At 42.5% G+C, this 14,698-nt stretch overlaps 1 protein-coding gene across 6 annotated transcripts in view; it reads right to left on the reverse strand.

Moving 5' to 3' along the window:
- UNC13B (unc-13 homolog B) overlaps positions 1-14,698 on the reverse strand; it is an 837,582-nt gene that overhangs the window by 654,252 nt on the left and 168,632 nt on the right. For all 6 annotated transcript variants that reach the window (XM_033936000.1, XM_033936018.1, XM_033936037.1 and 3 more), the window contains 2 exons: positions 13,027-13,100; positions 4,900-4,957 (listed from right to left, as the gene is read on the reverse strand). In XM_033936000.1, coding sequence (XP_033791891.1) covers positions 4,900-4,957; positions 13,027-13,100 — 132 coding nt within the window. The remainder of the gene's footprint in view (positions 1-4,899; positions 4,958-13,026; positions 13,101-14,698) is intronic.

Genomic DNA, 14,698 nt, shown 5'->3' on the forward strand with positions numbered 1-14,698 from the left:
CTAGTCTACGCATGGCTACAATAAAGGCAGATACTCGAGATGATAATTCAAAAGCATCATAGGAAGCCTGCAGCATGAAGAGTCTTAACTGAGAAAGAATCTTGAGGATTTGCTTAAACTCTGGAAGACGTGGTTTGGAAATGTCAGGATAAAAGGAAGGTAACAATTTCAAAAAATGGTTGAAATAGGTAGTAAAAGTGTAATTACAATTAAGAATCCTGTTGGCCATCATCGAGTTTTGGTATAAACGGTGGCCAAACTTGTCTATTGTACGATCCTCCCTGCCCGGAGGTATTAAAACATAAAGCTTGGAAGGATGAGCCATTTTCAAAGATGATTCCACCACCAGGGACTGATGGGATAATTGAGATTTTTCAAATCCCTTACAGGTAACAGTACAGTATTTGGATTCCAATTTGGATGGAATAGCAGTAATAGAATAGGGAGTTTCCATATTCCGTATGAAAGTTTGTTTAAGGACTGGAATCATAGGTAATCTCAAAGTCTCTTTGGGAGGATGAGAAAGTTCCATGTCTGCTAAGTATTCTGGAGTATACTTAGAATCAGAATGAAGATCCAGCTTGAGGGCCTGTCCCATATCAAAAACAAACTTAGCAAAAGAAGTAGATTTTGAGGTGGAGGATTCATCTGGAGAAGGAGTACGAGACCTTGGAGCCACAGAATAGGAGGGAGACGCCTCTCTAGAGTATTGAGACAAAGGTTCAGACTCGAGATGCATGGTAATTGAAGAAGCTGCACTATCTACCTGAGGTGGAGTCATGGAATGTTTGCGCTTCAGACTCCTCACTGATGATGTTCCGGAGTTCGAGGCACAGTGTGTCGAAGCAGGAAGAGAAGAGTCCCATACAGTGGGCTTCGATGGCGGAGTCCTTGATCTTGAGAAACTCCGAGTCGAGGCCTCTCAAGATCGAGACTTGTTTTTCGCTGTGGAAAAACGAGACACAGACGCCTCGGTTTCCATAGAGGGAGACTGGCACACAGACGCCTCTGTACAAAGCTTCAAAGAAAAATGTCTCAAATGCCTCGAGCGATGCTTCGGGTGAGGCGGGAGAGATTGATGGAGGCTCAGGCGAAGAGTCACTGGAAGAGAGTTGCTTAGGCTTATGAGACCTGCCTCGAGGCAATACCACTGGAGGATCAGTTTGATGCTCAGGCTGGTCCCTAGGAGGCAGGGTCGAGGACGGAACAAGTTGAGCCACTATCGAGGAAATCTATGTAGTTAAGATGGTCTTCAACATGTCCTCGAACATCGGCACCGAGACAACGGGATCCGGTCTCATAGGTGCAGCAGTGCGCTCCAAAGAGGGCGACCTCAAAGATGAGTATTCCCTACTCTTGAAGGCACGCTTAGGAGGAGGTCTCAAGGAGGATTCTAGTGGCTTCTTAGGCACGGTACCTGAAAGAGAGATAGAAGATTTACCCAGCGAGGACATCTTCACCGGAGGCACCATCGAGGTCTTCAAGACCGAAGCCGAGACCTTAGCAGGAATGAAAGCTGGGGTCAAGGTTGAGGCCTTCGAGACCGAAGCTCCAGCTGAAGCCGAGGTCGAGGCCTTCAAGACCGAGGCAGCTGCCGAAGGCAAAGGGCGAGGCCTTCGAGACCGAGGCCGCAATGGAAGACGGGGTCTTCGAAACCGAGTCCGACCCCGGGGCCGAGGTCGAGGTCTTGTCAGGGGCTGGCTCCATGCCTCCAAAAAGTTGCTGGAACTGGTTGCACCGACGAAAGGCTCTAGACTGAAGAGTCCAACAGAAGGAACACTCTTCAGGGAAATGAGAAGACCCCAAACAACTAAAACACTGAGAATGAGGGTCGGTGATAGAAATCGCCTTTTTCAGCATCTATGAGACAAACATGTTTTTTTCTTTTGCATAGAGCTTTTTGGACCCCTGTTCGTTTACAAAAATTTGATAGCTCTAAATCTAATAGATGCTGGCACTGTCATCTTGAGCCAGGGACATTAGATCATCTTTTATTTTATTGTCCATTTATATTATTATTTTGGAAATCAATTTGGCCTCTAATAAATAGGATAACCCGGTAGCCTTGACATATGATACGATTCTATTTGGCACAGCAATGAGAGCACAGAGTCAAATTTCTTCAAATAACAACAAACTTTTATTTATATTAACTGGAGTCGCAGTTCAACAAATAACACACAATTGGAAAAACTATGACATGTTAAATTATAACTTTTGGTGGAATTCAGTATGCCATATATATAAAATGGAGCGTACATTTGCAACGCAAAGAGGATATATAGATAAGTTTAAGAAGATTTGGGGACCATTAACAGACTTTTGCAATGAATGATTCAATTTTCCCATAATAAAATATTGGATAAGAGGGGTGTGGGTGGGTTTATTTTATTCATATCATAATATAAACAATTCATCATTATATCTTGTCATATTGTATGCAATTTTCAAAGGAAGGGGAGGGGGTGGGTTTATAATTAGAGTAATAGTTGGTATACTTATTAAGTATGATATGCTTTTTCAATATTATAGTACAGTATCATATAATAATATGTTGTATTTACAATGATCTATGAAGGATTATCAAGTGTGTACTCAATGAAATTGTATAAATTTATGTGATACACTTGTTATATGAAAAATGAATAAAAAACTAAAACAAAAGAAATCGCCTTTTTACACTGTCGACAGCATTTAAACCCGGTAAGGGGCCGGGACATAGAAAAAATAAAGTCCGTGTCGAACGATACGAGCAATTGGGCCTAGGCCCAAAGCCCGCTGACCGGATGAAAAAAGAAGAAAAAAATGTTTTGTTTTGTTTTTATTGGAATTTCGATAAAGAATAAAATAAAAGCACAGTGACCAAGGAAACAAAACAAAAATCAGCCGCGGTGGAAGAAGGCAACTAAGTTTGCTGCAGAGCGAAGATGAAGAGGACTTCTTGGCTCCGCGGAAACATTGAACTGAGGATCCTCACAGGAGATGCGACCCCTAGTTCGGGTGGGAAGGCACACGCGCATGCGCGGTGCAGCACTCGGAAGCTCTTATAAAGATCTTCAAACAAGTCTGCTTTCGAGGCTGTCCGCTGCGGGGCTCCGTCGGTGACGTCACCCATGTGTGAGAATATGCTGCCTGCTTGTCCTGGGATAATGTTTGGATATGATGGAAATTACAGAGAAGGTACTTTCTTGGTTTCAAAATTTTTTTTAAATCTTTTACATATCAGGCATATTTCAATGGTTCATACTCAATTAGATGGAGTAATCCGTGTGGGGTTCCACAGAGTTCACCACTGTCTCCTGCACTTTTTAATATTTATCTTGCCTCTTTAGCTTTGATATCTTCATTTCGCTTGAAAATATTCAGCTAGCCTCCCCTTCTAATAAAATGGTAGAAAAAGATCTGATTGTAGATGGGATAAGCTACACTATTGATCTAGAAATTAAAATTCTGGGTGTTTACCTGAATAAGAATTTAGCTATGAAACCATTTACAAATGCCTTGGTTAAAAAAATCTTTCTTCACTCTTTGGAAGTTGCGCACAATTAAGTCTTTTTTTAATCCCATTGCATTCAGAATACTGGTTCAATCTCTGGTACTTAGTATACTGGACTACTGTAATTCAGTTCATTTGGCAGGTCTTCAGTCAAATTTGTATAGATTGCACAAAATCCAGAATGTGGCTGTGCGACTAATTTTGATATTAAGAAATCAGATTATATTACTCCATTCTATAGACAACTCCACTGGTTGCCTTTTGAGGCTAGGGTTTGGTTTAAATTTGGACGCTCTGTTATAAAGTCGTACATGGTCAGGCACCTGTTATTTACTGGAACAATTTACATTTTTAAGGCGATTCATCCACTAAGGATAACTTCATTGTTTGTGTTACCTCCAGTACTGAGGATGTCTTTACAATAAATTTTTGCATTGAACAATTGCATATCAAGCTGCTAGTTGGGATTTGGAACTGCATATTTTGTTTGCTTCTTCAATTTCATATATGCATTTCTGAAAACTATTAAAGACATCTCTTTTTATAAAATTATTAGGAAAGTAAGGAAGATATTTCTCTTGTATTTCACTGTGATGTACAGTCTCTTGATGTAAACTGCATCGATCTGGAAGATACTGCAGTCTAGAAATTTATTTTAATGTAATGTGCTGAGGCATGAAGTACATGGATGCTCCTCTGCCAGCCATCAAGCATAAACAACACTTGGCATGGTGTGAACGCACCCTGAGTCTATCCCTGTCAATTTTTGTAAAAATCAAGGGGTTTTGAGGAAGATAGTAGCTTCAGAAAAAAAAAAAAAAGTGTGTTTAAAATCCAAGATTGCCACCGCCAGAAAACGCACCAAACATGGCCCGTGGAGACTTTTTAAAAAATAAAAAACACAGAAATAGGGGTTTTAGAGGTGGAAGGACCTGAACTCTGACCTCAGGAATCCTCAAAAATGAGGTTTTTAGACCCCGCCTCCCAAGGTTTTCCCAAAACTGTAAAGTACAGCCCCATTGATATGTCAGAATTACACATTAAAGGAAAGGTCCTGCAGTGGCTAGCATCGAGCAGCTTGTTTTGAGCACTGCTTCCCGCTGACTGGCTGCCACTTTGGGTAAGGAAGGGAGGAAAGGGATTTGCAGCTCAGGACCGCCAACTTCTTCTGCTGCTTTGTGGCTCAGGACTGCTGCTGCACTGGTGCTTTGGGGCAGTTATCCGGCATCCACCAATTCCCATGGGTGCTGGATAACTGAGAATCTACTATATAACCACAACATTTCAGTGCATGTCCAAAGGTTAATTAAAACCTCAAACCACAAACAGAATTAGCTTATAAGTATAAAAAGAAAAAACAGGAGGATAATAAAGTTTCATTGATCCCATATGTTCTAACTTACAGCACTGGGAAGCAGCAACAGGCAGTGGTTTCTTCTGGACTTCCTCTGTATATGAATACTAAAAACAAACAAAGATAAATATTAAATAGCTCTTAATTTTAGTTTGTGAAATGAAGGCACCAAAAGGTGGTAGTTATTTTTCTCATTCATTGAATACATTTTTCTAGCAGATTTGACCCAAACCTGTCCTGCATGGTAATGTTCAGAACCTAACCTAACACCGGTATTAGAGGCAATTAGCGCCAGCTTAGCACTAGGCTGCACACATATTCAAAGGGCAATGTAAGGGCTGCACTGCTACACTTGCACTCAACCCCCCACCCTGGCTCCACCACTACCTGGGCATGTGCACTAGAGAGCTGCACGGGAATGGGGACGATGGAAATCCCGCGGGTTCCCCCTTCAGGTTATGGGGATCCTGTGGGGACACCCCCTAGGGTCGCGGGAATCCCGTGGGGACGCCTCCTGGGGTCGCAGGGATCCTGCAGGGTTCTGATGTACTCAAGCCGCGAGACTTGTCTTCTTTTCCCTACCTGTCCTGCCACAGCACACAGCCGACTGGAAGTCTTCCACAATGTCAGCACTGACGTCGGAGGGAGGGCTTAAACAAAGCCCTCCCTCCCTCCCTCCGACGTCAGCGCTGACATCGGGAAGACTTCCGGTCGGCTGTGTGCTGCGGCAGGTCAGGTAGGGAAAAGAAGACAAGCATCGCGGCTTGAGTGCATCGGAACTGAAAACTTTTTTTTCTTTTTCTATTTCAGTGAACTTGCTGTTTAAAGATTAATTAATAATAGGGTTAACAAACACCATTCTTCTTTTAGGAACTAAAGATCACCTGAATTACAGAGTCAATCAGCTTAACTCAATAGAACTCATTAGATAAGTGATAAATAGGAATAGTATATATGCAAATGTAATATTTTCTTGCAACAAACTTCTACTTTGCGCTTGTCTCTTACAAAGGGAATCTGCACTATGGTTCTTGAAAGAATTATCCTTACATTATATTTCCCAGAAATCTACAAATGCAACTTCTGGTGGAGTTCCTTTCAAGTATGAAAATAATTCAGTGTTGTTATGTCCAATTTCTATCTTAGACTGTTTTATATCGTCTTGTCTTTTATTTTTATGTGCACACAAAAGTATGTGGTTCAAAGATTCAGTCACTTATTTAAGTTGTTGCTTTGCAGAAAAATGCTTTGGTGCAGAGGACAGCAGATGCAGGAGATGAAAATCATCTTAGAAGCAGTCTCGACTCTTCAGGGCTTCTGTCTTCTCTTTCTCTCTTGGAACATACTATACCAACTCAAGTATTCAACCCTATGTAGTTTTCCTTTGTGGGACACACACACACACACGAAAAAGAATAGATAATTTGGTTTCTACTCTAGAATCCCTCCTAGGAATTTATCATGACAAACATCATGTTCATTACAATTCCTTTTCACACCTTCTCCTTCCTCCTCACTACTTTTTAGCAGTTAATTTCCAGGAAACCAATTCAGCTTATCCAGACCAGCCTGGGAGCAGAGGCTGAGACTTTAAGTTTCAGATTTTAAGCATAAAGCTTTTTAACAAGCAGTGAATGACAGTTTCATCTAAAGGTACTGTCAACACTCAAATGTACTTCGCTGCTAGTCTCACTGCAATTTGAGACTCAAAATGGCAATTTGAGACTCAAAATGGTTGCTATGTTTATTTACTACCTTTTCATAAAGAGATTCACCTAAAGCGGTTACAGTACACTGAATCGTACTCTTCCCTATTTGTCCTGACAGGCTGACAATCGAACTGTGGTACCAGAGTCACAAGGAGCAGCCTGGTATTGAACTCATAACGGGGATGGGTGGGGACGGAGGGGATTCCTCACGGGGACGGGTGGGGACGGAAGGATTCCTCGCGGGGACGGGTGGAGACGGAGGGATTCCTCACGGGGACGGGTGGGATTTCTGTCCCCGCGCAACTCTCTAATGTGCACAAGAGCTTTGCTAACCATGCAGTTCTTATGCACATGAGCCAGGCAGGTTCTAAAAAATAACTTCTAAATGCTCAACACTAATATGATTTGCATGTTATTAGCACTGAACATTAGGAAGGAAAAATTATGTTCTTACCTGTTAATTTTCTTTCCCTTAGACGCAGATGAATCCAGAGACCAATGGGATAGCACACAACTACCAGCAGGCGGAGATAGAGAAACTGATTAACAGGTGGTCCCATTGGCTGGCACTCCTCCTGTATCTCCAGTATAGCTCCTTGCCCAAGCATCCATAACCATCAATAGGCATAGCATTGGAAAAAAAAAAAAAAACTTCTTTCTCATAACAAATCTCAAAAGGCAATAATACAGAATACAACCCTCAATAATAACAAACTTCGAAGGTTGCAAAAGAAAAAAATGACAGACAATATCCAGAAAGGGTGGGGCTCTGGATTCATCTGCTGCGTTTAAGGGAAAGAACATTAACAGGTAAGAACATAATTTTTCCTTCCCTAGCAACAGCAGCAGATGAATCCAGAGACCAATGGGATGTAGCAAAGCAAACCTCAATCTGGGTGGGAAGCAAACGCCGCCTCCGCAACAACCGACACACTAAACGCATCTACCGCATGCGCCCCCACATCCAACCAGTAATGCTGAGAGAAAGCACTCTCGGAAGACCAAGTAGCTGCGAGACAAAACTCCTCCAAGGAAAAAACCTCTGGACCGAGTCCAAGAAGTAGCCATCACTCTGATAGAATGGTCATGAAGATCTTTCGCCAACCGCTTCCCTGCCATCAAGCAAGCGTAAAGAATGTCCTCCTGGACCCATCGAGCGATGGAGGCTTTGGACGCCGCCATATGTTTGAGGCGTCCCTTGAAGAATACAAAAAGGTGATCTAAACAACTAAGTCATTAGAAACTATGCTCGCGGAGAACGCTACGCACTTTCAAAAAAATGCAGTGAATAAAAGCACGTCTCCCCATTTCTCCTCCCAGGAAGAAGGAAGGAAAAGTGAGCGTGTCATAAAAGAAAGGATGACACCTCCTTAGAAAGAATTGTGGTACAGTCCGAATTGATACCCCAGATTTTGGAAATCAGAAATAGGAATCCCTGCTGAACAAGGCCTGCAACTCGGAAAACTGCAGAGCCGAAACCATGACCACAAGAAACCCCATGTTCAATGGCACAAGGAGGAAATGAAGCCTTCAGTAAACTGCGAAGAAGTACCTGAAGATTGTACTCTGGACAGGGCTTTCTAAGAGGTGTACAAATATACCATACTCCTTTTAGGAACTGAACTACATGAAGCTGAGAAGTAATCGAAGAGCAATATACCTAGCCCTTGTAACAAGCTAAGAATGGCACTTGAAGCTGAAGGGAATTGAACGCTAAGCTCTCGGCAATACACCTGTGCCAAAAAGGAACTCTGGAAGGGTGCAAATGTTGAGAAGTATCCAAGAAAGGAAAAACCTCCAAAAGGAAGCAGAAGCCACAGGTGAAGACGTCTGTAGCGCCTGGATAAGAGAAGAAACCCTTACATGTCAGTCATGACTTCTCAAAAGCTAGGTCGTAATACCAAAGTAGTACAAATATCCATGTTGATCGGACCCTAGGTGAGCAAATCCGGAGATACCAGGAAACTTCTTAGTCCGGCTGTCGATAGACTCATCAGATCTGCATAGCAAGGATGGCGCAGCCAAGCAAGAGATTCTACAAATACTGTGCCCGGAAAGCGAGCTTGAGATAGCAAATCCAAGCCATCACCAGCCAGGGGAAAACACTGAAAAAGAGAAACCAGAGGTGAGAAAGAAGCCACGCTGTTACCCCCTCTAACTCCCACTCCCTGTGCCCGCCGAAGAAGCTAGGAAGCATTGAATTTTGAGACGAGGCCATGAGGTCTAGTTCCAGGAGATCTCACGTCCATAAAAAGAGCTGGAATGTCTGAGCCAAAATTCCCAATATCCAGGATGTAGAAGATTTCACTATTACTAACGTTTACACTTTCTAGAGCGTACACAGTGCTGTACACTATAACATACAATAAATGGGCCATGCTCAGATTTCGCGGAGAGAAAGTCTATCCAAACTCTTTTCCTGACCCTTAAAATGATCTGTCAACAGAAGAGGAAGATGAGGGTCCACCCACTGAAGTAGAACAACAACTGTACCTGGCAACTGAGTACATCACCTACTGCCCAAGCTGTAGAGAAATACCCTCATCATAATACTGACTGAAAGGACCCTCAGCGGCATTCCGGAAGAATGGTCTGAAGCTCCAGAAAGGTAGTCTGACCATGCTCAAGAGTAGAAGAATGAACAAGTACTGAGTCGCCTCTTAAGACCAGACTCCTGGAGCTGAGGATGGAAGGCACCGAGCCCCTCAACCCGACAGCCCGGGATGTTTGGTGGCCATGAGCTAGTCCAGCAAAGACCGAGGCATGCCTTTGAAAAGAGAAATCTCGCTGAGCCACCAAATCATACAGAGCGATGCATGAGGAGCCTACCAAATAATTGGAGCCCTGAGATACCGGGAACCACTGGAACAAAAGCGACTGCTGTAGCGTTATAATGGGAAAGCAAGCCGAAGTTCCCAGTGGAGTCAGCAACATGGATCCTATAACCTGTACAGAATCCCATACTCTGGGTCATGGTGACCAAAGAAGAATGCAAACCTGAGACTGTGACCCATCGCTCTAGTCTCTGGGAAGAAACACATTTCTCTCCTATATGAATAAAAACATCTCCCCGATATACCTATAAATAGTACAGGAGAAAAGAGCGCTGTGCAAATTCGAAGATTCACATCCAAAGAACTGAGGAAAAGAAACCACCCTTTTCATGTCAGTCAAATGGCCCGACTGGAAGACGTCCGATTCAAGCAGTCAAGTCAAGAAGAAATTAGGTGAATCACCTGGTAGCGCCAAAACGGTTCCACTGCCCACATTTTCTAAAATGTTCTTGAAGCCTTGGGTAGGTGAAATGGCATGTGCTAAAACCGAAAGCGCTACTCAAAGAGAGGCAAGCAACCTAGTGCCGATTCGGAGTCCATAGGGAAAATGTAAATATTCTTCCAGTTTTTCAGCAGAAATGTGTAACCCTGAGAAACTAATTCAGCAGAATGGGATCCAGCCAGCCCAATGCCCCCGTCTTGGGCACCATGCAGTAAGTGGAACAACGTCCCTTAGTTCCCGAAGAACTACAAGAACTGCCCTGAGGACCAGTAACACTGAAAAGGGAAACACAAAACATAGAGACTCCAAGAACGAACTGGAAACCTGAGGAGGATGCAAAGTTGCAAGCATCCTGAAAAATCTTCACAGCCCCCTGACCTGACATTATAGCGTCTTCTCCCTCATGAGAAAGCCTGAAGAGTCATTGGAAAAGTCAAGATCCCCTCAGAATGAAATGCAGAAGGTCAGGGAATGGCAGGATGAGAACTGTAGGATCTGCAAGAAGATTCTCCTAGGAAAAATCAAGTTTCACAATAATAATAATAATAATAACAACAACAACTTTGTAATAACAATGTAAAGAGGAATATACTGGAACCATGAAAACAGTACTAACTCCATGCGACATGAGCGAAATACGTATGTCCTTTAAAGGGAATACGTACTAGACTCAATCAAGATGCTGCATCTACCGCCCCGTGGAAAACAACAGCATCCTTACAGGTATCAGACAAAGCTCACATCACTAATGAGAGCTTCAGGGATGAGGCTAACAGCTACACAGCATGTGATCCTCCGCAGGTTTGATAGAATAGGTAACTGGCTCCTGGTTAAAAGGAGCTGTACAGCCCTTTCTGTCTAGTCGGGGGGCCCGTCTAGCATGTGCCATGAGAAAATGGCGACAGGAGAAACCAGCATGATAAGTATGGAAATCTGAAGTCCAAGCCCCCTCAGAAATAGAGAAAGAGAGTCCTGGCCACAGGAAGATGCGCAGTGTCATTATGCCCATAGAGACAGCCCGAACTTGGAAACTGTTTGTACTACCTTTAGGCATATATATCCTGTGCCACTACTAAACACATGCAGCTCAGCACAGAGGCCCAAATAAGGACAGTTACCAACTGACAAAGGCTCAATTTGCAGAGAGCCCAAGAGAGACAATGAGATACCTGTGTGAAATACAGGGCACTATCTTACTGCTGATCTCACCGTGCCGTGAGTGCCGTATGTCGCCCCAGTCCAGAGACAAACCGAGACTGGGTGACCTAGCACAGGTCAGAGTCTCTCTGGTAAACCCCTTGAGTGCTAACCCCAGAGTCCGATTAAACAAGCAACTTCCTTCAAGGGAGTACAGCAGGAACACAGACATAGACATATAAATCTGCCCAAGCTTGTCCCAAAGCTGGTGAAACACATACAACTTGTCTGAATCGGAAAGGCATACCCTTACCAAAGTCAGCTGGAAACAAACTACCGGAATGCTGCAGCTCTCCTGCCATCGCCGGAAACCCAAGCGCAAGCCTGATTCTCGCTGACACGTGGCCGCTGCATCAACGCTCCTAGAAACATAGTCAGATTCAAGCCCCGCAAAATTTACTCAGACTCAGGGAATAACCAGAAGAACGGCCCACAGCACCGGAAAAAACATGTCCCATCTCATGCGCGCTGCTATAAACCGGCACCGGCACCTGCACAATCAGCTGCACATGGCCGTGACAAACACCGATGAAAGAGAGCCTAGGAATAAACAGGACAACTACTGCTGCACTGAAACCCAACAATGAGAACAAGTGCGAGCATAAAATCGCACTGCTACTACCGCGCTGTAACCAACAAGGAAACCAAGTGCGGGCATGCAAAGGGCGGGAAGTCCCGGCTCCCTCCATGGATTTCTAGTCATAAAACGTAGCCTCAATAAAATATCCATTCCTTAAACATACGTTGACCGAACCCACATTACTAAGACTCCCAAACAGAACCTGAAGTTCAACCAACATTAAAAAACAGAGACATACTCACAAGCTTGTTGTTAGGGCCGGTTGAAGCCAGTTATAGCTAGTAGTACAGCAAGAGCAGGGCAGAATGTAGCAACTGTGGTCTCTTTTTTTTTTTTTAAACAGAGAAGGGAAAGAAGAAAAAATTGAGACCCAGTCAGACCCTCTAGCAGTGGAGGGAGGGTGAGGCAGGGACCTGGGGGGGGCCCAGGTGTAACCCCTAAAGTCGGCACCTTTCAGCCGGACATCCCTGTCTCACTGAAGAGAAAATCTCAACAGGAGAAACAAAATGGCAGTCTCACTGAAGAGAAACCTCAACAGGAGAAACAAAATGGCAGTCTCACTGAAGAGAAACCTCAACAGGAGAAAATAAAGTTCCAGTCACAGCCAGAATTCAGGAGCTAGTTGAATAGCGACCATTTCCTGCTGGGAGATAGAGAATACTGGAGAAACAGGAGGAGTGCCAGCCAATGGGACCACCTGTTAATCAGTTTCTCTATCTCCACCTGCTGGTAGATGTGTGCTATCCCATTGGTCTCTGGATTCATCTGCTGCTGTTGCTAGGGAAGTTATTTTTCAGCACTGCTCCTGTGCTATTCTGTGCTATCCAGAACAGCGCAGGACTTCTGATCATCAGACTGCTGGTAAGCCAAACAGTTGGTTTTTAGGATATTCATAAATATACTTGCAATAAATTTTGCATATATGGGGAATCTGGTATATATAAATCTACTTAATGCACATTCATTTTGGATATCTTGAAAATCTACCTGGTTGTAACATGTCAAGAGACACTTCTTGGAACTACTAGTCTAGTTCTAATATATTTTCAAGCAGCACAATGGTAATTTATTTCTCCAAACTAACATCTTAAAAACTCATCTCTATTACTATTATTTACCATTTTTGCAGCAGTATCTAAGTGCACTGACAAAACCAACAGAGCTGTTATCAGGATATTTCAGTCTCATTTCAAAAAGGACCATTTTCAAAGTGATACATGCAGATAAATGCATGAGTACCACTATAAAGGGGTTGTTCAAATCTGCCCTCTGGTTGAAGTAGAATACAAGCTTCTTTACTGAACGTATCTGGATACTAAACAAAATACTGCAACATCCATAACATTATTTTAAAATCTAGTGCCAAACCTTTCAACTGCTTTTATTTCTGTTAAAATAAATATACTGTACTTACCTCCTCACTGTCTCCCATTGCATTTATATGTCCCAATTTTTTGGTCCAATACCTAGCTTCCTCTTCAGGGATATCTACAGATGTAACAAAAGATCAGTCATCTTCTAGCAAATATACAAACTTACTAAAAACAAAAATGAATTTGAAAAGCTATAATGCTTTTTGTTTAGTTCATATATTTATTTATTCTCAGACTTGATATTTTGGGTTCCCGAAAGGTCTGCAACAGAATAATAATTTTAAAAAGTACATTCAATGGTACTCAAAGTAAAATACAATATCAGATAGACCAATGAAGCTCAATAAAACAAAATAAAACATACAATACTACTACTAATACTCAGTAAATAAGCTTCCAAACAAAGTAGTAAATATTAAACACCATATTACATGTAATGACAGTGATGTCGCAATGTTTGCACTGTTATCTGCATTGAACTTAAAGCATTGCATTATTATACACTGAATAAAAGCACTGAACAGGGATCTTTCAGGAGTTTTAACCCATAGTGATTCCAAGCCATCTGCCCTTACTGTTGTTTCCTTCCTGGTTGAGGGTATGGAGTCTTTTATATATAGTGCTATTCCTCCACCCTTTTTGTGTGTCCTGTCTCTCCTGTAGAGTTTGTACCCTGGTATGGCCACATCCCATTTATTGTCATCAGTCCACCACGTTTCTGTGATTCCAATTATGTCTAGGTCCTTCTTGCTGGCTATGACTTCCAGCTCTCCCATTTTGGCCCTTAGGCTCCTAGCATTAGTATATAGGCAATGTAAGTCCTGGTTGTTTGCCTTCCCTGCTGGTTTTCCTCGTGGTTTGGCACTCATGCCATCCCCCTCATGGGTTGCCAGTCCCCGAGCCTCGCCTCGGTCATCCTCCTCCTGTGGTGTGTCTGTTTCGTCCTCAGCTTGTTTCCACATTTTTGGTTGCCCCTCTGGCTCCCGTTGTTCTCTGTTAATCCTGCTTGCTAATTTCCTTTGTGCCCTGGGCCCCTGCATTGCGTCCTTAGGTCCTTTTTCCAATAATTCTCACTCAGTCCCGAGCCCTTTTTTATGCATGTCAGTATAGGAAGGAAGAGTCTCTTGAAGGTAGGACACAATGCACAATTGAGAAGGAATAAAGTAAGGATAATTTACAATATGTTAAATACAGATAGATTTGACGAATTGTGCATTAGAATCCAAGCTTTTAGAGATATACAGTGTTAGTTCAACAATGCTGTCATCCAAGTTATGACTGGGAAAGTTTGTGTAGGGTATAGAGGTGGGGGGAGTGACTGTTTAAGAAAATTTTGAATGGATGTCTTCTGTAACAAACATTTGTATAACGCATTACCCTGCTGTTTAACAAAATGGAAAACTGCTACAAACACAGAATGAAATAAAAATTCATTCTTTCAAAAATTTCCTAAATAAGTCTTTAACCATTTCTAAGGTTTGATATGATATAGATGTAAAAAAAAATAAATAAGTAAATAACCAACACCAAAATCTGTAATTTAATCTATTCCAGTTTTTCCAATTAAACATAATCTGCTGAATGGCAACTCCTGTTACAATAAGTAATAATTTATTATTATTTGCAGAAATTTGACTTGTTTTCCTCATTGATATTCCAAATAAAATAGTATCATAGGATAGAGCCAGTGTCATATGTATAAGATGGAAAAAA

The sequence above is a fragment of the Geotrypetes seraphini genome, chromosome 1 (assembly GCF_902459505.1).
Source record: "Geotrypetes seraphini chromosome 1, aGeoSer1.1, whole genome shotgun sequence".
Lineage (NCBI taxonomy): Eukaryota > Metazoa > Chordata > Amphibia > Gymnophiona > Dermophiidae > Geotrypetes > Geotrypetes seraphini.